The sequence below is a fragment of the Metopolophium dirhodum genome, chromosome 1 (genome assembly GCF_019925205.1).
Source record: "Metopolophium dirhodum isolate CAU chromosome 1, ASM1992520v1, whole genome shotgun sequence".
NCBI lineage: Eukaryota > Metazoa > Arthropoda > Insecta > Hemiptera > Aphididae > Metopolophium > Metopolophium dirhodum.
In genome coordinates, this window is record NC_083560.1 from 23,005,441 (window position 1) to 23,027,456 (window position 22,016).

The 22,016-nt window shown below is 28.5% G+C and overlaps 1 protein-coding gene across 1 annotated transcript; it reads right to left on the bottom strand.

Moving 5' to 3' along the window:
• Positions 1 to 8,942: 8,942 nt before the first annotated feature.
• LOC132934389 ((E3-independent) E2 ubiquitin-conjugating enzyme UBE2O-like) lies at positions 8,943 to 20,678 on the bottom strand. The gene is made up of 20 exons (XM_061000702.1): positions 20,472 to 20,678; positions 20,226 to 20,399; positions 19,436 to 19,591; positions 19,221 to 19,354; positions 17,162 to 17,394; positions 16,430 to 16,564; positions 15,099 to 15,259; positions 14,540 to 14,739; positions 14,310 to 14,475; positions 14,080 to 14,231; positions 13,730 to 13,891; positions 13,543 to 13,667; positions 12,955 to 13,022; positions 12,450 to 12,741; positions 11,356 to 11,516; positions 10,937 to 11,201; positions 10,726 to 10,879; positions 9,338 to 9,403; positions 9,205 to 9,260; positions 8,943 to 9,064 (listed from the first exon to the last, which is right to left on the bottom strand). The coding sequence occupies exons 1-20, from the start codon at positions 20,676 to 20,678 to the stop codon at positions 8,943 to 8,945; spliced, it is 3,189 nt and encodes a 1,062-aa protein (XP_060856685.1).
• Positions 20,679 to 22,016: the final 1,338 nt, after the last annotated feature.

The window sequence follows — 22,016 nt, forward strand, 5'->3', positions numbered from 1 at the left end:
GGTAGAGTTCGTATTATATACATAGGTGTCATGTAACATATTTATATTTATAATTGTTACATTATGACTTGGCTTCTCGCTAACCATCCATCGAGCCACTCCTGTCTAATTAGTACCAATTACATTCAAGGTGTCATCTGAGCCAGTCTGAGGCCTGAGCACGTAGCGAACACCGGCAAACCGCGTTACTGCTACCCTAATATATGGAATGCTCACTATAGGAATACCCGGCATACCTAAACTTACTCACAAGGCGCAACACACACACACATGCACATGGGTATTATAGATAAAACAAATATTGCGATGACCTTTCCCCTTAAAGTATTATTTATAAGCAGTTTTTAAGTACACACTATAATATGTCATTTAGTAGTTATTAGTTATTACAATTATCTGGCGACGACTGTAGTAAGTTAGCATAATAATAATAATATATATACAAGCTGATCCCCTGCACTTCGTTGCCTGTTAAACGCACCAACTCTATATGACTCAAACTTTGTCCAGTTGGTTATTTAATATTCGGTGTATGGTGTTCAAAATGTATCTTATCATTTCTGTTGAAAAAATTATAATAATAAAAATTCTGATTCACATCAGTACATTATCAGGTAGGCAATCTACCTGTGGTATATCGTGGACCCCGTCTTGTTACCTCTAAAGCATCAAAGCTATACCAAGTTTGTCACCTACGGTGGATTAATATAATCAATTAATACAAAATCTTATCCAAACCCAACCATACTAAAATTCGATGAATAAAAAAAACAAATTTAACCCTTTTTAAATTAGCCTATCTTTTTTTCAGAGGTCTAATATACCCACAAACATTCCACGAATGTATAAACTGTAAGCCACTATTTTAACAATGGATTATATTATTGACATTTCGGCTTTCACAGTGTATAAACTATAATCCGAAGTAGTAAAAACATATATTATTCTACAAAATACAAACCATTAGAATCAGAGGTAACATTTAACAACCAGGCGCACACGTATATGACTATAAACTGTACACTTTATAATAACTGAAAAATATACTATTATTTCATTTACTGTATAAATTGAATTCAACTTTATTATCTTTTGGATTGCTGACGGTCAGCATACAACAATATTATTAAAATTGAAATCAATTGTTTAACGCAAAATATCTTATAATAAAATTAATCTTATAAATTGTATTTTCAAAGGTGGTATCATCATTAGTTTATTTTTACTATTTACTCATTATACAGTATTACATTTATTTACAAATAATACTGTTTATTTTTTTAAATAATTAAGTTTAAAAAAAATAATTTATTAAAATATTTGAATACCATAAATATCATAATATTATAAACTATAAATATAATACTATAATAGTTTATATTACAAAAATCCGGGAACTTGTTGCAGAGGTCGTTTGGAAGAGTTTGATATGTAATAACTTATAACATTGACCAAATAGTATATTGTGTGGCAAAGGCGGGAGTGAGCTATTTCTGTTGCAAGCGACAGATCCGCAGGCGAGGGCTGCATTTCCCCCAAGACTGAAATTGCCTCCACACACGAGCCACACATACTATTTGTTGTCACGCCTCTGCATTCATCGATTACAGCAAAGGTAATGCAGGGATTTATGCGACAACTAGACTATAATTCTACGACAACAATATTTCATGAAAGAAACGATTTGGTACTGTTTATTTTAAGCATGACGCATGGAGGTTATCATATAATATATGATACATATATTATAAGATGTAACCAAAAGTGTGTTTTGTAAGGACCGTAAGGACCGTAGTATGGATTTCAGTGTCTGTTTGTGCAGGGTGTACGTGCGTGAAATATGACTGTAACACGTTTGGGTATTTCCACTTTACCGCCCGGCACTTTTTGGGAATTCCACTTCGACGGAAAAAACGTCGCTTTCCAGCGCTTCAGCCGTCATCGAAAATTAAAATTTCGGTGCAGGCATGACAAAAAATTAATTACAGTCTGTATACGAAATGTATAATTATACGAAAAATGATTTTTAGCAGTCATCCCGTCAGCCAATATTATGACTAAAAATATTATATTATATCGTTCGCCTTATAAGATTTACTTTTGTATTATATAATATTTATATTTCCGTTAGAAACTTCTTTTACTTTTAGTATTATCGTAGGTTGATTAAAATTTATAAAGCCAAACATATTAGTATTATAATGTTAATATTTAATTTTTGTTCCAGTATGAAATATTAATTATGATGAACCTCATAATATTAAATTTTCAAGTCACAACTATAAAAATTGAAAATGTTATAAATTATTAACTAGGTATAAAATAATTTATAAATTATAAAATGTTCGTGCTTTCAAACTTCAAAAGGTTATAAGAAAAAAAGCGGGTAAGTGGACGTTGCTCTGCTGTAAAGTAAGTTACAAGTGGGTCACAGTTATGGTAGTGTTAAATTTGACTTCAATGATATAGGTAATATCATAGTTCACGAAAGTCAAAAAACAATTCTGAGCGGAGACGGTTTGTCAGCCAAGGAAATTGTAAGCACCCGACAACGGGGGCGGAAACCCGAAGGACCACTCAGTGAAGCCCGAGAACGAAATTTTGTTTTGACTATGGCCACTAACGCCGACTATTTCATTGGGAGGCAACTTGATGTGCTCTCGCCTGATCTTTGGTGGATAGGCAAATTCTACGCGCGACGATGACTATAGAATGGGAAAGACATATCACGGGAATTAGGATGGTGCAATTTAGTTATGGGGAGGGGTCTCCGTGGTCGACTCGGTTTGGTGCAATGACCACAGAGCTCACAAAAACATGGGATGATACTTAAAATTAACTTAACTACTGACGTCCTGAGATGTGGTGGAGTGACAGCTGTAGGCAGAAGTCTAGCTGGACGACCTGGGCGGCCTCTCACACAACGTATGTACGTTGCTGGCGGACTTACGCGGCGACTAATTTCGGCACCGACGTTGACAATACACAGCAGCCAAGTATAACGTGATAATAATAATAATAAAGACTTACGATTGAGCTTTGGATATCGTATTTTTTTATTGACAATATCTCAGGTTTAATAGCAACACACAATATAATAATAATAATTGTCGGCAACCGTGTGCACCATAAAATAATATAAATAATTATTGTGGTGTTCTCTTTATTAGCGGATCACAGAATTAATAACACAGATCGATATAATAGTGGATCACAAAAATATAAAAAGTATGGTCGCTTTAATAGCGGACCAAAAAGGAAAAATGCAACAACATAATAATAAAAAAATTAATAGTAATAATAATAGGGCATTGGCCGCAGAATGTAAGCAATACAATTTATAAAGATAATAGAAAACTATATGAGGCAACAAGCTGACAGATAATTTATATAAAAAAACCAAGGCTGGGCATTAACGAGATAAAAAGTTAAAGTTAAGTTAAAAAGTTAATTTTATTTTAACTTTTTAACTTAACTAGTTACTTTTGGCTTTTCATTAACTTAACTGTTAACTTACTAAATTTCTTTCTTAATTAACGTGAAATTAACGAGTTAATTTTTCATTTTAAGAAGTAAGTTAAGTTAATTTATTTTGTTTTTAATTTTATAATATTTCACTATTTCAGTCTATTTCGTTTTCATGTCAAAAAATATGTATCGTAAATTGTTTAAAGTTAAAAATGTATATCTTTCGAATCTAACTTATATTGAAATACTGTATGAAGTATTGACACTATATTTTATAGTTTAGTTTTGGGTTGGAAAAAAATTAAGTACGCTAGCGTTGTAAAAACAATTTAATAAAAAGTGTGTATTAACTTTTAACTTAACTGAGTTAACCTGTAGTTAAATTAACTTTTAATTTTTAACTTTTTGTTATCGGTGCATATTAACTTAACTTAACTGAGTTGAAACAAATTATTAACTTGCCCAGCCTTGACAAAAACACAAAGAGAATAAATATGACAATTAATACACTATAACAATAATACAATGATGATGGGATACGGAAGAGGAGTGGTCTCTGGATGAGAAGGGAAAAGTCGCCGCCGCGCCGATTACTGTTGGTGATAAGCATTAATTGCTCGGCACGAACAGATATATTTTAGATTCTGAGCGGAGCGAGAGATCTAGTAATTATTTTAGCAAATTGGATTAAGATGGTATTTTAGAGATGTCATTTTTCGATTTTCTCAATAGTTATTTAATGAATTTCATGAGAAACCACCAAGAAGTTACAAAAAACCGCTAAAAATGGGATTTAAAAAAACACTTTGTTAATTACCATAGAAACGAATAAAAATAAAGATTTTAGTAATTTTGTTGTAATTTATATTAATATTAATTCAACTTACAAGCTATAATAAAATATAAAATATCCAGACTGAAAAACTATCTTTGCTCAGAATCGTTTTTCGTATACAATTATATGATATCATTGAATTCAAATTTAATACAATCCATTATACAGTGATCATCTTGTAACTTACTGTACAGCAGAGCGATATCCACTAACCAGCTTTTTTTTATATTATATGTAAATTATTATTATTAAAACTGAAGCCGGTAAGTTATGTATATTATTTGTACATTAGAAGTTTCAATCACCCGCAAATAATAATAAAAAATATTAAAAATTATAACACCAAATTAAAATTGTTTTTCTTTGTTTAAATATCTAATTTTGTTCAAGCTCAAACTTCAAATAACTATAAAAAAAAATGTATTTGTATATTTTAGATTATTTGGTTGCATCATGAACTACTTACGTGGAACCTTATTTTAAATTTTTAATCCTTAACTATAAAAATTGAACATTAGCTTTAAATGCTTATGAAATAACTCTTGCACATAAATTATTAATATTTTTAACTGATATTGTAACAATGTGTCTGGAACCTTGTATTAAATTTTCAAGCTGTTCGACCTATAAAATAAAATTTTATTGACATTTTCTATAATCACATATTTATTTTCTCCTCTAAATATGAAGTAGTCGGTGAATAACAGATAATATAACTTAAAAAATTATACTTAAATACGTTGGAAGCTAAAAAAGTTGAACATAAAGAATAAATAAATTTAAAAATGGTATATAGATACAATAACTTTAATATGAAACGTATTTTTGCATGTGTTTTCCTTTGAACAGGATAAAACAGTTAAGAGTTAATTATGTTTATTTGAGTATGATATTCATGGAAATCAATACTTCTTTGTAATCTTTTAGTGGTTTGATGAATGATGAGCAAAAACCCTTGGAAAATGGTAATTTATAAATAGTATCAAAACTAAGATTATACATTTGGATCCGAAACTTATTATTCGCCGGTCTATACTTTTATATTAGTTAATCTTTGTACCATACTTCAGCACCTTATAATTTCGATTTACGATTTACATTGTTTTTCTTCTTCAATGTTTCGTAACTTTTATTTATTTACAGTTTTTATTGATTATTATTAATTTACTGTATAAATTGATTATTATTTATTTATTATAATTATTAATCAATATATTATGTTACTATATTATAACTCATAATAACTTATTACCTTGTTACGGATCTCCCTGGAGGTCCGTGCACAAATAAAAACAACGAACACTTTCGAACTAATTACTACTCTCTATATTTAACTTGAAAAGAAAAACTTACAATGCACTTAATGAATTATTTAATGTTTTATAAAAAATGGTCTGACAAATATAATGTTCTGGTGCGAATCACAATGTTCCGTCTACTGCTGTGAAATGCCACTGGCACGGCTTGCTATACGAGCCGTGCCTGTAGCCAGCGCTTGCCTGGAATTGCTGTCGCAGCAATTCCAGACAGTCGCCGTCGTACAATATTATATTATACACTATTATATATATATACTAACTAATATAGCCAGGGGTTCTTAACACCCCCCAACTTAAATGGAACTTAGGGACCTAATGGTTCCCTAATGTTCCGTACAATATGTTTTCACAACTAAATTTATGATTATAATGTTTACTTATCGATTATTTAGTGATAAAATATCCGGTAAATCCGGAGAGTACATTCTAATTATGCTATTTCTAAACTTAATAGCTAATCCACTAACTACGGATATTACAGTTAACATTAAGATATACACAAGTACCATATGAAATTCCATTTGAAATATTATTAGAGAATCTGTTGTTACCTTTGGTAACTTACTTATTTCTATTAGCCTTTTGGATAAAGAATTAAAATCGTGTACGATACTTATGTCTTTTAGGTTCTGGGGAATTATATTTTTAAGACTCTCTGATAATACTGATTCATTCTTATTTTTAAATTCTAATTTGTTGATTTTAACGATACTTTCTTTGGTCAGTCTTTGTAAATACTGCAAGTTATTTTCGAGTTTCTGATGATGTTCTGTGACTTCCTGTGAAGTATGATTTGCATCCAATATTTCTGCTTGTACAACTCTTGTTTTTTCTTTGACTAAATTAATATTCTGAATTTTGTTTTTGGTTAATTCTACGATCTGTTTAAATATGAATTCGGTGTCGATTTTCGAGTATGCACCATACAAAACGTTGATCAGGCGCTTGAAGGTACCTCCCAATCCTCGGCGATTTCGAATTTCATTATTTGAGTTATGCTCTATCGATAACATCGCGTTACGACGATTTAACTGAATTTCATATAAATATGGACGGGTTGTAGTAGAGAATTGGTTTACGAATTGATTACAAATATTTTCTATTTCTGCTTTACCAAAGTTTGCTATCATTTGCTTACAAATTGTCTCCATTTCGCTATACTGGGTCATCAACTTTTCATATTTTGTGGTCAAGATTCCAATATCCACATACGTTACCAAGTTCCATTTAGTGTGAGAAGTTTTGATCACTCTGTGAGATTCATAATAGAATCCTTTGTGATCCGGGAAGGTAGTAATGTTATAATTCTCTTGAGCTTCTGCTGTACTATCCCATATCCACATTATCAGGATTACCATTTTCGGGAATGACGGATTTTTCTTGGAAATTCCAAAGAATGCCATGATGAGTTTCGACCACCACAATTGTTCGACTATAATGGATTGAAATGTTCAGTGTTCGTCTGCGTCTGGTCGTTGTGATTGATGCTGAATGCTCTGGTATATGACGTCGAATTGATCTCGGAACAATAACACGTCGAATATCCTCTTCGACACCTTAACCACTTCGGAACGATGTTCTACGCCCCGAAACTGCTGGCGCGGGGACCAATAATTAAATATTGGGTTTCGCTTTGATGATTAAGTAACGTAAATATATCGTTATATTTTGATATAAATTCGTTACGGCGGCGCTATCGTGTTTATAAACAACGAGGGCGGCGCGCGGCGGCTCTGATATCGTATTACCGTAACAGCTGTGTTGTCGTCGGTTTTCAAACGTCGGCGGCGGCGACACGGATGTCGTCACAACCACGACGGCGGCGGCAACACGTACGCCAGGCCCACACACACACGGCGGCTGCCTGTCGTCAATTCTTTTTTTTTTTTCTCGACGGCGTATGTATGTGTTACACCACGCCGGGAATTTGCTAATCGCGCGTTTATAGAGACTCGTTCACACGCAACCGTTTGCATGTATATATACACACCATATAGATGTATATAAAATATATAAAATATTATAAAATAATAATATCTTATACTATTAGTGTTACCTTACGCCACTTGTGTACAATGTTCTGTTTCGGATGGATACGCTTTTGTTCGTTTCCTTTTCTTCTAATATATTGTTGAAAGTCTAGTTCGGCTATTGCTCGTGGTAACGGGATACTGATATTTGTCGTGATCCCACCGCTGCCACCAAAAATGTTACGGATCTCCCTGGAGGTCCGTGCACAAATAAAAACAACGAACACTTTCGAACTAATTACTACTCTCTATATTTAACTTGAAAAGAAAAACTTACAATGCACTTAATGAATTATTTAATGTTTTATAAAAAATGGTCTGACAAATATAATGTTCTGGTGCGAATCACAATGTTCCGTCTACTGCTCTGAAATGCCACTGGCACGGCTTGCTATACGAGCCGTGCCTGTAGCCAGCGCTTGCCTGGAATTGCTGTCGCAGCAATTCCAGACAGTCGCCGTCGTACAACATTATATTATACACTATTATATATATATACTAACTAATATAGCCAGGGGTTCTTAACAACCTATATTATCATCTTATATTGTTAAAAATAAACGATCAGCTATTGGATTTATTTTGGCTGAAGCTTCTTTAGTTCTTTCAGAGTCACATGATGCTGTTGGAGTATATTATTTATCCTAGTTATTAGTAAAGATAGGAATAGATGTAATTCAAGTTTTAGATTTTGATTAAATAATTTTAAAACTAAAATAGTCAAAAGATAATTTCAATTCATAATGTAATTTTCAAAGTTCGAAGAACGGTTTATTTTGTGATGTTTTATGTGTTAAAAGTTTGAAGAACGTTTTATCTTATTTCGTTCTTCGTGTAACTGTTCAAAAAACTTAATAGGTTGTAACATTTTTCTAATAATTGTTTAAAGAACTGAACAGGTTATAACGTTTCTCTAGAAATTATTCAAAGACCTTAAGAGGTTATGAAGCTCCTCATGTCAATTCTTTAAATAACTTTTAAGATTATAATGTTTTTCGTGAAAAAGTTCAGTAAACTTAATAGTTTATAATGATATTTCATATGAAGGACTAATAAACTAAATTAAATAATTGGTTTCGTTATATTTTGGTTCTAAATATGAAGTAGTCGGTGAATAACAGATAATATAACTTAAAAAATTATACTTAAATACGATGGAAGCTAAAAAAGTTGAACATAAAGAATAAATAAATTTAAAAATGGTATATAGATACAATAACTTTAATATGAAACGTATTTTTGCATGTGTTTTCCTTTGAACAGGATAAAACAGTTAAGAGTTAATTATGTTTATTTGAGTATGATATTCATGGAAATCAATACTTCTTTGTAATCTTTTAGTGCTTTGATGATTGATAAGCAAAAACCCTTGGAAAGTGGTAATAATGGATATCCAGGAACAAGTTTTTCATCTAAAAATTAAATATGACAAAAAAAATAAAAGTATTATAATTTAGGTATATAAACGAAATAATAAATACTATTATTTGGTGTAAACAGTATCAATTATAACATAAAATGAACTAATAATTGTTGAATCAATAGTTATTACCTTCAGTTAATTCTTTTTCAGACATTTTAATCCAATTTTCAATTGTACTGATTAACCTAAAAATATTGATAAATATGTCATACTACAATTGAAAACATTCTATTACATAGTTAAAATGTACAAAAAAACATACTTTGGACCATGTGTTTTTACGTGTTCCAGTATTTCTTCTTCAAAATACCCTGCATTTTTAACGTTTCTAAATGAAAAAAATAAAAAAAAATATTAAAATTAATAATATTTATTATGATGATGTAGGAATAATGGGTATTCTCAAAAGGGGATGGCTTTTTTAAAATCTCAAGTAACAAGTAAATTTAATTTGGAGTGTTTTAAATTCATGCAGTAACTGCATAGTGGTAAATAATAATTGGTGATAATTGGTAAATCATTTTTAATTTGTTATTTTTTTTTTTTTGAGAGTCAACCATTTGAAAAACTTATTATATTATTCAACATTGTCTCAAACTTTCAAACTGTTATTGCTAAACTAAGAATATTGCACGCAAAACTGCAAAACTGAAGGAATTATAAATTTCCTAAAGCAGCCTTTATGTTATAATATTATGTTCATTCAATACCTTCCAATTCATATAAATTATTTAAATTATTGTTCAACATATCAGTGTCTATTTTGGCTCGTAGCAGAACATTTTCATGTAATAAGAAGTAAATTGACTTATATAAATTACCTATATAAACTTTTTATTTTTCCTATTTTAAAAATATTTGTAGAACTGTCTCAATGGGTTGAAATTTTGTTGGCAATTGTGTTTCAAGTCAAGAAAATTGATAAACCTATTTTTATAAATGACAGTTTTTTAAATATGCGACGGTAAAAATAATTTTTATTAAAATTAAGAATATATGTTATCGGTTTTTTTATCACCTTCTTTAAACAATTCCTAGAACGCTGCCACTGTGAAAAAATATAATTGAAATTTCTGAATGTATAGAATATAAGAGGTGACACATTGATATTTTTGAAGGGTGACATTAGGAATCTAGAAATTGTTTGCGGATTATCAAAATTGCAGATGTGATAAATTACAACACTAGAACATATATTAACGGTTTTTACTTTTTTTTCTTATCTACGGGCCGGATAAAAATTGTGCGCGGGCTGCCATTTAATGACCCCAGGTATATACTTTAAAAGCATACATAAATCTAATAAAATGAGTTTCATATTATACAACTTGAATAACCCTGAAAAGTCAGCTATAAATTAACCAATAATTTTTCCATAACTTTAATACAACCTTTACATTAACTAAATTATAAATGGAAAAAAATATTTAACCCTTTGACTATTGCTGTTGCGCATACACGACAGCACTAAACATCACTGAAAACCCATTATTGAGTATTAATTTTCTTCTTATTAACAGCAAATACAATGAAAATCTCCAATCAAAAAAACTATTTCCAATAAAATTAATTTAATGCAGTGCAGCCAGTTATAGTCATATTTTAATGCAGTAGTCAAAGGGCTAACAATTCTGTATAGTTTTAACTTACGAATTATTCATGTTTAACATATTTGTCATTGACTGCACTACTTTGATCAGAGCCATTTCGTTGTAAACACGAGAGTTTTCTTTTGCAAGATTTTGACCTCGCTGGGAATCAAATCCAGGTTCATTATAATATGGTTCACTCACCAATATCAGTCCTGAAACAATTATAAAATATTAAGATTAGAGTAAGTATAAAAATGCATTTTCACCACCTTGTATTGATACTAGAAGTTGTAATAAATTTGAATCGTTAGGTGACCATAATTCAACACCTTGACCAGACCAAGTACCCAAAAGACTAAGGCATACTTTTCCATCTTCGTATAGATTTGGATTCAACTGGTCGTCACAGTAACTATAATAATGACAGAGTGGAGGTTGTAATGGATATGTGGGTGGAATTTTGACATCAAATAGAAACAAACCACCAGCATATGGAGTTTTTTCTGGTCCTCTAATCATTATAGAAAACAAATCCTAAAATAATAAATAATTAAGGTACAAATAGAGAAATATTTATTATTTTGTCAACTTCTTCTAACTATTATTCAAATAATAATAATATATTAATATTGCTAAATTAATAAACTAATTTAATTTTCTATTCATAAAAGTAATATATAATTATTACCACACGATTTTCAAAAGTTTTCACCCAAATTCCTGCCGGTAAACTTTTTTGAAGTATTTGGATGTCTTTGGCAATAACTTTTGGTAACGATGGAATTAAATTATCTTTATCATTGATGTATTTGTGTGAATTAACCAAAAGTGTTTCTACCACATCAAAAACTGTAAAATAGAATAGATAAAATTAAGAACCATCTCATTTTTTTGACTTCAGATTTTAATATATAAACTTTAATAAAATGCCTATGACCCTTTCCACGTAGACGCGCGTCGTATTTGTGAGTACGAAATGCACAACTTTTGGTAAACATTGGTTGAGTTAATAAGCGCCACTAAATGGGAAACGCAACAGTATTGGGTTGGCGCAAATAAACTGAAAAGCGCAGGTATAATACATGACCGTGTGAAACATGCTTAATAAGACATCAAACACGCATGAATTGTTTCTGCTATACAAACCTACATTTAAGGCTATTTTATTCTACTTAAAATAATATCAACTGTAGGGACTAAAACTTACAGCTATTGCTTATATTTTTATAATTTTCTATATACAATGAAATGTTCAAAATATTTAGACTACCTATTTTAAACTATTCATACCATGAATATAGTTTCATTTAATTCAGCAGTCAGATTTATATTCAATTTATTTGGAAAATAATAGTTCAAACTACCAGATTAAGAAATTATTGATAATATTATAAATCAAATATTAGCCTTAGAAATATTTGATAATATCTTAAACTTATAATTGTTTTTATGTTTACAACGGCGAATGGCTTTATACAATTTAACATACCCATGATGCCGTATACTCAAAACTTTATTTAAAGCAATTAAACTATTTATTTTAATAAAATTATTTGTATATTTTACTAAAATTGATTTAAGATTTTTAATGTGAAATAATTGGTTGTGGGAAATATATGATGTGAACATTCTGTTATGTAATATAAATATAATGTAAATTGAGAAGTGATTTTCTTCTTTGATTCATAACGTTAGCAATTTTTCATTATAAATAAAAAATGTTTTAAGATTTTAATTTATGTGTAGTATATAAAAATGTAGGGATTCATAGTCTGTACAAACCTCCAGCTTCTTCAGGTTTTGTTATACTTTGGTTATATTCTGGTTTGGTTACTTCGTATACTGGTTCTATACCCAATGTAATAAAACGACATTCAGCAAGATGTGGTTCAACTATGGGAAGTACAGATGCTGGCTCAGTTACATCCATTATTTCTCGACTAAAGTCATCGCTTTCATCTTTTGTATCACAATCTGTTATTATTCCATACTTAGAACAATATGATTCATTGAAAACAAGATTAACTTTCTTTATGAAATCTGACACAAACTGTTTTAATTTAGTTACACTGTCCTATAAATAAATAAGTAATTAGTGCTGGGTTGCTTGAAAAATTGTTTAATTTAATGCTTTAATGAAATTCAATGGACCAACTATAGACCACTAAATCGTGTTTAAGAATAGCTAGACTATTCATGGACTATTCATTAAATGTTTAGTGACTCGGCATAAATCAATGCAATATAATATACTAAATAGTATGAACTTAAATGCTATTTTAATTACTTTAATTAAAATCTCGTATGACAGTTCTTCTTCTTCAACTAATTCTCTTTTTTCACTCTCTTTAATATCTGTAAAAATATACATTTAATTATAAAATAAACTTAAAATAGATCATATATTATCAAGAATGGAGTCATTATTTATCATGTTATGTAAATATTATGCATCTTTTAACCATCTGACTTATCATTACAGAATAGTTAGGTATATACAGTACACAAACTATCTATTAATTATTTTGAAATAATTTAATTCTATGACAAAATTACTTATGCACGCTTGTATAGTTATAGTGCAATCAATCTAGTTCTGTTAGCTAATTATGACTCCATCTATATAGAATCCATGCGCTAAACAAACTAGCGGTTGGTGACTCCGTCCAACCCGAGGCGCTATAACTACACACCCATAGGAATGCAGTTTTTGTGTGTGAAAGTTACCCAAAATATACCCTTTTGACTGCTAGTGTCGGCTGTCTAGTGTGGTGGATTCACCACCGCCAGTTCGTTTGGCATGGACTATAATATCATACACATTTAAAATATAAATCATGTGATCTATGAAATTAAAAACAATAAAATATAATACCTATTCTTGAGATTATTTTGTTTATTAATTTTGAGATATTATCCATGAGATCCTTGTACAATGTTTCTATTTCTTTTTTTTTACATTCCGGAATTGGCAAATACGAACCAACGTTAAATTCTAACCTATGTACCATTTTTATGCATAAAATAAACTTAAAATCATTTAAATTTAATCGACAAATTACCTATATTGTTCCAAAGCTTTTTTTAATTTAAGAACTTTATCCATGTCACAATTTTGTTTAACAGCATCTAGAAATAAATTCATACTCGTAGCAGATTCTTCTGGTAATTGGATTAATAGTCTTGCATGTTTCTGCTCATCGTGTACTTGGTCACAGCTTTTACTATATAACATATACAAATAAAATATGAAAACAAAATTACTTGGAAAAATATAGCATTAAGAATATATATGTGAACAAGACACTTACAATATTAAATTCTGTTATTAAATTATTTTATGCAATAAGATTGTAATGTTTTCATGGTTATTTAGGTTATTGTTACTTAGCTAAATATAAGTTTAACTTACTTAGATGATCCAGGACTGGTTTTAGACATCCAATCTTCAGATAAGTCATATTCTACATCTTGAAAACTAAAGCCATCGCCATTTAGTTTGACAACAAATAATTCTTGTGGCCAACATTTGGTTTTTTCACCATTAACCCACATCACTAAGATCTAAACAATTAAAACAAATTAAAATGTTGACAATTTACACAGATATATTATTATTTAATGAATTGTATAAAAACTTACCTTGCCATCAGGCCCTGCACTTAATACTTGTCCAGCAGTTAAGGTCTTTAAATCTGGGTTTGTATCAGGATTAATATGTATAACGAGATAACCAGATTTAAAATGGAAATCCGGATGATCATGTAAGTCATATACACTAAGATAAGTCTTTTTAATAGGATATGGCCTAAAAATCATTTATATTAGATTCAGTAATGGTTTTAAGAAATATTAACACAGTTAATTCATACAATGATGGATATTCAGGGTAAACTTTAAACCATTGTACATGAGCAGTGCGTTCTGCATGGTCCACAGATTCTACAACACCATAAACGTCAGTTGCAGGACTTTTTTCAGTAACAAAATTGCCAGGAAAAAACTCAAGGTCATCAAGAGTTTGTACTGGGTAGAGATCAGTGGAGGAAACTCCAGTTTCTTTAGTACCATCCTATAAAACAAATAGCTTTAATATAAACTAAAAGATACTGAATATTATATTATATAAATATTAAATAAACTAAGCGTTTTAAATGATCCTAATTCCACCTTTATGACCTTAATAACTTAAGGACCTTTATGACTTTTTAAGTAATGTTCTGCAGTTTATTTTCCATATGCTGTGCTCCAGGTAGAATCCCACCTTTTACATTATATTCTGTGTTTTTGTGATAAGTCACTAATGATTTGGCGTTAATTATAGTTTGGAATCTCCAAGTTAGGATCATGCAAACCAAAAACTGAATTTGGTCATCACTTGATATATTCTTATTTAGATTTTAGAGTATAAAAATGAATTCAAATACATACCTGCCATATAACATCTACCATAGATTTTGTGTAGCAAATCTCAACTACAACTTTGGAATTTGGTTTGGTTTTTACTTTAGGTATATTAAATTGTTTACTTTTTTTGATTAATGATTTCCACATACGGTTCCTCTTTAATCTGTTTGATTTTAATGTATGTACTAAAAAATATATTAGCAGTTTATTTTGATTTTATAAAATAGTTTAGTACATATATTATAATAAATAGTACATTTTTATAATAGATTACACAGAAAGGTTTTTTTTTAAATATACACCTTATTTTTACCATTTATTCAAACAATGATTGTTTATTTTATGTGTTCTTAAAAGACTATACTTTCAAATACAAAGACTATTTTATAATATTCAAAGATTTTTCAATAGTGATGTATTTTTTAGGTTCCAAACCCCATTGCATACCTATTACATAATACATAATATATTTAAAGATCCATTATGGCAGTATACTATTATTCTTATTACATAAAATACAACCCAGTAACTAATTAGTATTTTTTTAAAATACCGTTTAAATTTTAAACACACCAACATTTAAGCATTCTAATATTTTAAAACTGAAAAAATAGAAATGTTAACGTGAAAAAAAATTGTTCAACAACTTGAAAATCTTAATAGTTGTCCAAAACCCAAGAATTAAAAAAGATATAATATCATTGTATAAGAAAAACCATTCTGAGCGAATACGGTCAGTCAACCTATGATATTACTAAGTATATTTTGATGATATTATTGTGAATAAAGTTAATTATACATAACCTATTTACGTGGAACCTTGTTTTGAATTTTCAATCATTAACTATAAATATTGATCATTTTATACATTTTTAACTACAAAAAAAATATTAAATTTTAAATTTCATAAATTTTGTCAAAATCTTGTATTTTTTATATTTTTCAACTGCTATAGTAACAATAATTTGGAGCCTTATATTAAATTTGTATCCAACAAATGAAGCTGTATTCACAAATATAGAAAAAAAAACTAAAAAAATGGAAAACTGACAATATTAAGTTTATGTGTATAAGAATATGATGAATCTTGTATTACATTTACAAATCTTAGATTTAAATAGAATTTTTTTTTATGTATTACTAACTCAAAATATTTTGCACATCTTCGTAAATTTTATGTATTTTGTCAATATTTGTATTTTAAATGCTTATAAAAAAAAAATTTTGACCACGGATTTTTAATATTTTCTCATCTGCCTTTGAAACAATATATTAGGAGCCTTACAAGCATATTTGATAAAACATCACTATTTAGAAAAATATAATTTAAAATTACAATATTTTTATTATTTTACCGGCTATGCTTGTAGATGATTTAGATTCACATTTTTTGGATATTAATCTAGTACATTTATATACCTTATTTAATATTCTTTCATTTATTTGTCTTAGGACAGCTGAAACATCTCTACTAGATCCATTTTGTGTACCTATAAAACAATATTCAATAGCATATTAATTTTTTTGATATTTACTCTATATTACATAATAAGGTCGATTTAGAAAAAATACAATTCATAGTTTAGTTAATACCTTTTAATTGATAGAGTTATTTTATTTAAAAGTAGAGAAATTGATAAACAGTACAGATGAAAGTTTAAAACTGCCTTAGTTGAGATATCTTCAATTATACATATAGACTTTTCTTTAAAAAATATTTTGGCAAAGTAATGAGAATATAAAAATATTGTTTGTACCTACTTCCCTTTATTTAATTATTTTTAACGATAGCTGAAGTTATAACATGCGTCATTTTTTTATTAAACATTGAAAAAAAAAACATAAGGGATATATTCTCTCCTTCCCCCTTTGTTTGACCACCAATGGTTTGATCTTATTTTTCTATATGGCTGCCATTCCATATAACCAGAAATTGCTTGAATTTTTGCCCCTTAAGAAATACCTTAAATATCTTATCAAATGTTAACTAAAAACTGTCAATAAAATATAAAATAAACATTGTCATTACATATATTTAATATATCGTATATACATACTTAATAATAAGTTATCTATATTTATATGACCCAACCCAATAGGATGTGAACTCTTTGATGCTTTTTTGATACCTAAATGTTTTTTGTAGTGCTTATCTTTATTATTTTTACTGTGTATTGAACCTGATCCAATATTAAAAGCTTCTGTACATTTAGATCGCCACTGTTTCATTGTCATCAAATTATCGGTATCTTTAATTGTATACCAATGTGTGTCTCCCACTTGAATTGAACAAGACTCAAATAGACCAATAGTTTTTAGTCTAAAAATATTAAAACAGTTAAAACTATTACATAATAAAATAAATAATATCAAACTATTTATTTGCATTTATGTATAATAATATGCACATTGCAATACCATGTTGTGCACATTAATTTATTGAACATAACATTTAATTACAGTGTTCAATTTTATGTTCACTTCAATGATTACAATATTAAAAAAATAATAATATAACTAACTGTAATTACAAAAACAAAATGATTCTGAACCAAACTTATTAAAATTAAACTAACTAGAATTTAAATAAGGTAAACAATTTCTTTCTCCACCAAATCTTGATGAAATGAAATAATAGACATTTTTATTATACTTAAAATGTAATAAATATTACTTATTGTATTAATGGGTTATCTAGAAAATAATTCAGAAGTTGTTAAACATATTTCTAATGTATTTACATGGAGTAGTTAGGGTAAGTGGTTGATTAGTCTAAGAACTTAATTTAAGGTGCAAACATTTTGAACATGGGTAATAGATAAATATGTAAATAAGTGTTATATGGATTTTATAAATAATTTGTTGACTTGTTATTTGGAAAAAATATGGCATTTTTGAAATAGTGACGTATGTTTTAAAATCCACAGTAATTATAAAAAATATTAGATTATTTTTTTTAACTCAGTATTTGCCGTAATTATATAATAAGTGAGCGTCTTTGATGGTTAGTGGTTATTCTCTTAGCCTGCTCCCAAATAAATGCTTAAAATTTAAGGGCATGAATGATCCAAAATAAATAAATCCAAACTATTGATCATTATTCATTTTTTTCAGCCAACATTTTAATAATATCAAAAAATATGCAAAATATAACATGGTCAGAAATGAAAACAATATTAAGTATGTTTTAACATTTGTTACGATAATGATTACAATAGTAATCACAATAACATCTAAGATAATCAAGGATATTGCTAATATTTCAGACAATACATCAAATATAATAAATAATCATATTAATATTTTAAGTTATATTATATAACCATCAACCAGCATAACCTCATTAAGTATACACAGCAAATTATTTTCTACAACAGCCAGTACCTGATATGGATCGCCATACATTATACTGCGGAAAACTACACTCTGTTCAAGTTAAGAAACACCAGTTTATCACCTCCACCAAATCAACTAACTACCCTGTTGTGTAGTATTGGCACTCACCTGCACACAAATGAGCCGCCGGCTGTACTTCTTAACTTGAATAGAGTTTTATGAATAAGTGTGGATGTCATAGTTATAAAACAATTTGAAATGTAGTATTTGTAAAACAAGTAGTATAACGAAATGAAAGAGTTATCTTAAATTAGAATAAGCAAAGTGCAAATATCCTGAAACTGCAAATAAGCATTTATTATTTAGGAGGGATCATCGCTGTGAATAGGATCTTATGACGTCATGCGTGATTTTAAAGACGTTGTAACTCGATAACTATTTAATGTAACAAAATTTTATTGGTACTATTTTGGTGGTCATATTTTTTGTGATGTTTTAAATAAAAGGCAATATTGAGTATTATATGGTCCTTTAAGATATAAGTAACATGAGTAATGAAAGATGGACAGTGGAGAATGGAAAAAGTGTCGCCACAGTACATGTTCAATTAATAAAATTATAAACCTATAAAGAACTGATTAGATTGTGTTTGTTAATTTAATATTACCAAATCTATATCCTAACTATACGAATACGAGGCTAAGGTCAACCGGCATATAACAAGGGTATATATACAATAACTTGGTATTTATCATGTTTGTATTTAACAAGCACCTATAACATTAATATTAATTTTTTTTTTGTATTTACTTTTTCAAACTATCACCAGTAAATAATCTCTCTGGCAAATATTCATCATGCGGCTTTGTTCTACTTGATGTTTGGCAGTACCAATCAACTTCAACTGATGATACAATAACATCTTGAACATAAACTTTGACCCACTAAAAATATGTATGGTATATACATTATACAGTATGATGGGAACATCAAAACTCATTTATTTAATTACTTTATTTAATTACCTTGGACCCAAATTTATAACTGACATTCTTCTTATATTTGTGCCATAAACATTTCATTAGGTTACTGATCGTTAAAAATTTTGCATTTTCTAAGGAATCTAGACACATTTTTAATTTTTGCCCATGATAAAATACATTGTCATCAATGGAAAAACTCTAAAATTTTAAAACATTAGAATTAAAAGATATTTGTTGAGCTATTTTATAAATGGTAATAAATAGGACTCGGATTTAAAGCACAATTAATAACAAAAAAAGCATAAAATTGTTTGAAAAAAGCAAAAAAAGTATGACCAATAATTAACTTAAACGAGCTATAAAATTGAATAGCAAAATGGAAAAATTAATTTTAATTAAAAAAAGAATTAACTACCATGTATTTTCTTAAATTTTTTCAACGAAGACAATTATAATTACAATTATAATTAAGGAATACAAGAACTGATTTTATTATGATATATATCTGTATTACATTATTTAGTCATCGATTATTTCCCACACAAATAATGGGAATATATAGTTTTATTCTTCATGTAATTTGACGAATTCAAGTATTCCGTATTCATATATAATTGTCAAATACATGAGTCGTGAGAACCCGGATTTAGTATAAAAATAAAACATTATTGCTTAAGCAAAATAATATATTGAAATTAAAAGAACGATATCGTTTCGATTTTTCAGATATTGTATCGCGATATCGTAAGTTGTACGATATCGTTATCGTATCGAAAATATTTTTAAGTTATTTTTAATATTAACATCTTTGTAATCATTAGTATGTACATACTTTTGTGTGAGTAAAGTTTCGGGAATTGATATTTTCTAGTATTTTGTTGGTATTAAGTACTTTTACTGTGGCATATATATCAATATTTCCACAATATCCAAATTGACTTGGCTTGCCTTCACTAACTTTTCGTACTGCATCACCAGGCATTAATGATCGATCCATTAACACAACCTAGGAAATTAAAAAAATTAATTAAGGCTCTAGTTTCAAAACATTTAAACTGTCGATATATGGGTAATATACTTTATCATCAGAGATAATTTCTTCAGCACCATTTGGATGCCAGATCACTTTAATCTCATTATGATTCTTATATGAAGTCTTTTTTAACTCGGTTTCTGATCGCGATCTGTTCGTCGTTAAAACCAAACCATACTTTACTAGACCAGTATTTGAAGACACCGTGGCCACTTCATCTTTCTCAAAGAACTTTTCATCATCTTTCTCCATTATCTTATTGCACCTTATAATACGTAAATAAAAGGAAGTTGAGTGAAAATACCTATACCGGCTTACATCAATACACAATTTATGTTATTGTTTTTATACAATAAAAGTTGGAAACAAGCGACCAGTGTTGGGTAGTAACGGAACGAACGTAACGTGTTACTGTAATGGCATTACTTTGCTTGTAACGCGTTACGTAATTTCATTAGAATTATTTACAAATAACGAAAATGTAATGGAAATTACTTTTGAAAAGTAATTTCTATACAATTAATAAGTGTCTACCTACCTATTGCAAATTGAAAAAATAATATATGTATAATGCTGGTATTATTATGTTTACCAATCTAATATGTATAATATAGTAACGAGTAACGTAACTTAATTACTTTTTAAAAGTAACTTACCCAACACTGCATGCGACTTAATTATTTAAATTTATAGAAATTCTTAATTGCCAATCTAAAAACCAATTCTGTTATAAATCTAAACAATTCATATAGAAACACTGATAAACGTTATAATTATTTTTTAAGTGATGCAATGAGTGATCGTATGGTAACATTGATTTGACATTCTCAACCAATCACATTGTACTACAAGGACATTACACAATATTTGTTGTCAACAAATTTTTGGCGCTTGTTTTTGAAAATATACCGATGAGTATATTGGTTTTACAATGTTTTTATTTTTTGTAAATCATTTTAGAACAATAAAATAAAGATACTTTGATTTTCTATTCTTCAGAATTTTTCCAAGGTAGAAAATAAATCTAGTTGGTAAATTGGGAAAATGGACATTTCCCCTCCGGACATTTTTTCCCCGACGGTTTTCAGTCTAGTGATACATTTCTCCCCTCCCCCATTTTTTAAAAGTTTATTATTCACTAATAATATTGAATTTCAAAAGACAATATTATTTATTATTTGATATGAAATTATTTTTTTTTAATAAAATATAAAAACATTTTTATTTTCGTAAATATAGTAGATTATAAATGTATATGTTTGATCCACGATCCACAAAACTACTTAAAACAATAACAATTTAAAATAAAATATAATTTATTATTAATTATAATGGCTAAAAATTCCGACGTAAAAATGATACATTTTGTAAAAAACATTTGATTACTGATTATTTTGTATTCTTTTGTACATATTTTTTTATTTTGTTAAGACTGTACCAGTTTGGATATTCAACAATTTAATAATTGCTTTTGAATTTGATTCCAGTAGTTCAGTTGATCAAAAGTATACGTACATCTATACTTTATTATATTTAAAAATATTAGACAAAAGGCAAAATAATATTTTTATATTAAATAATAAAATAATT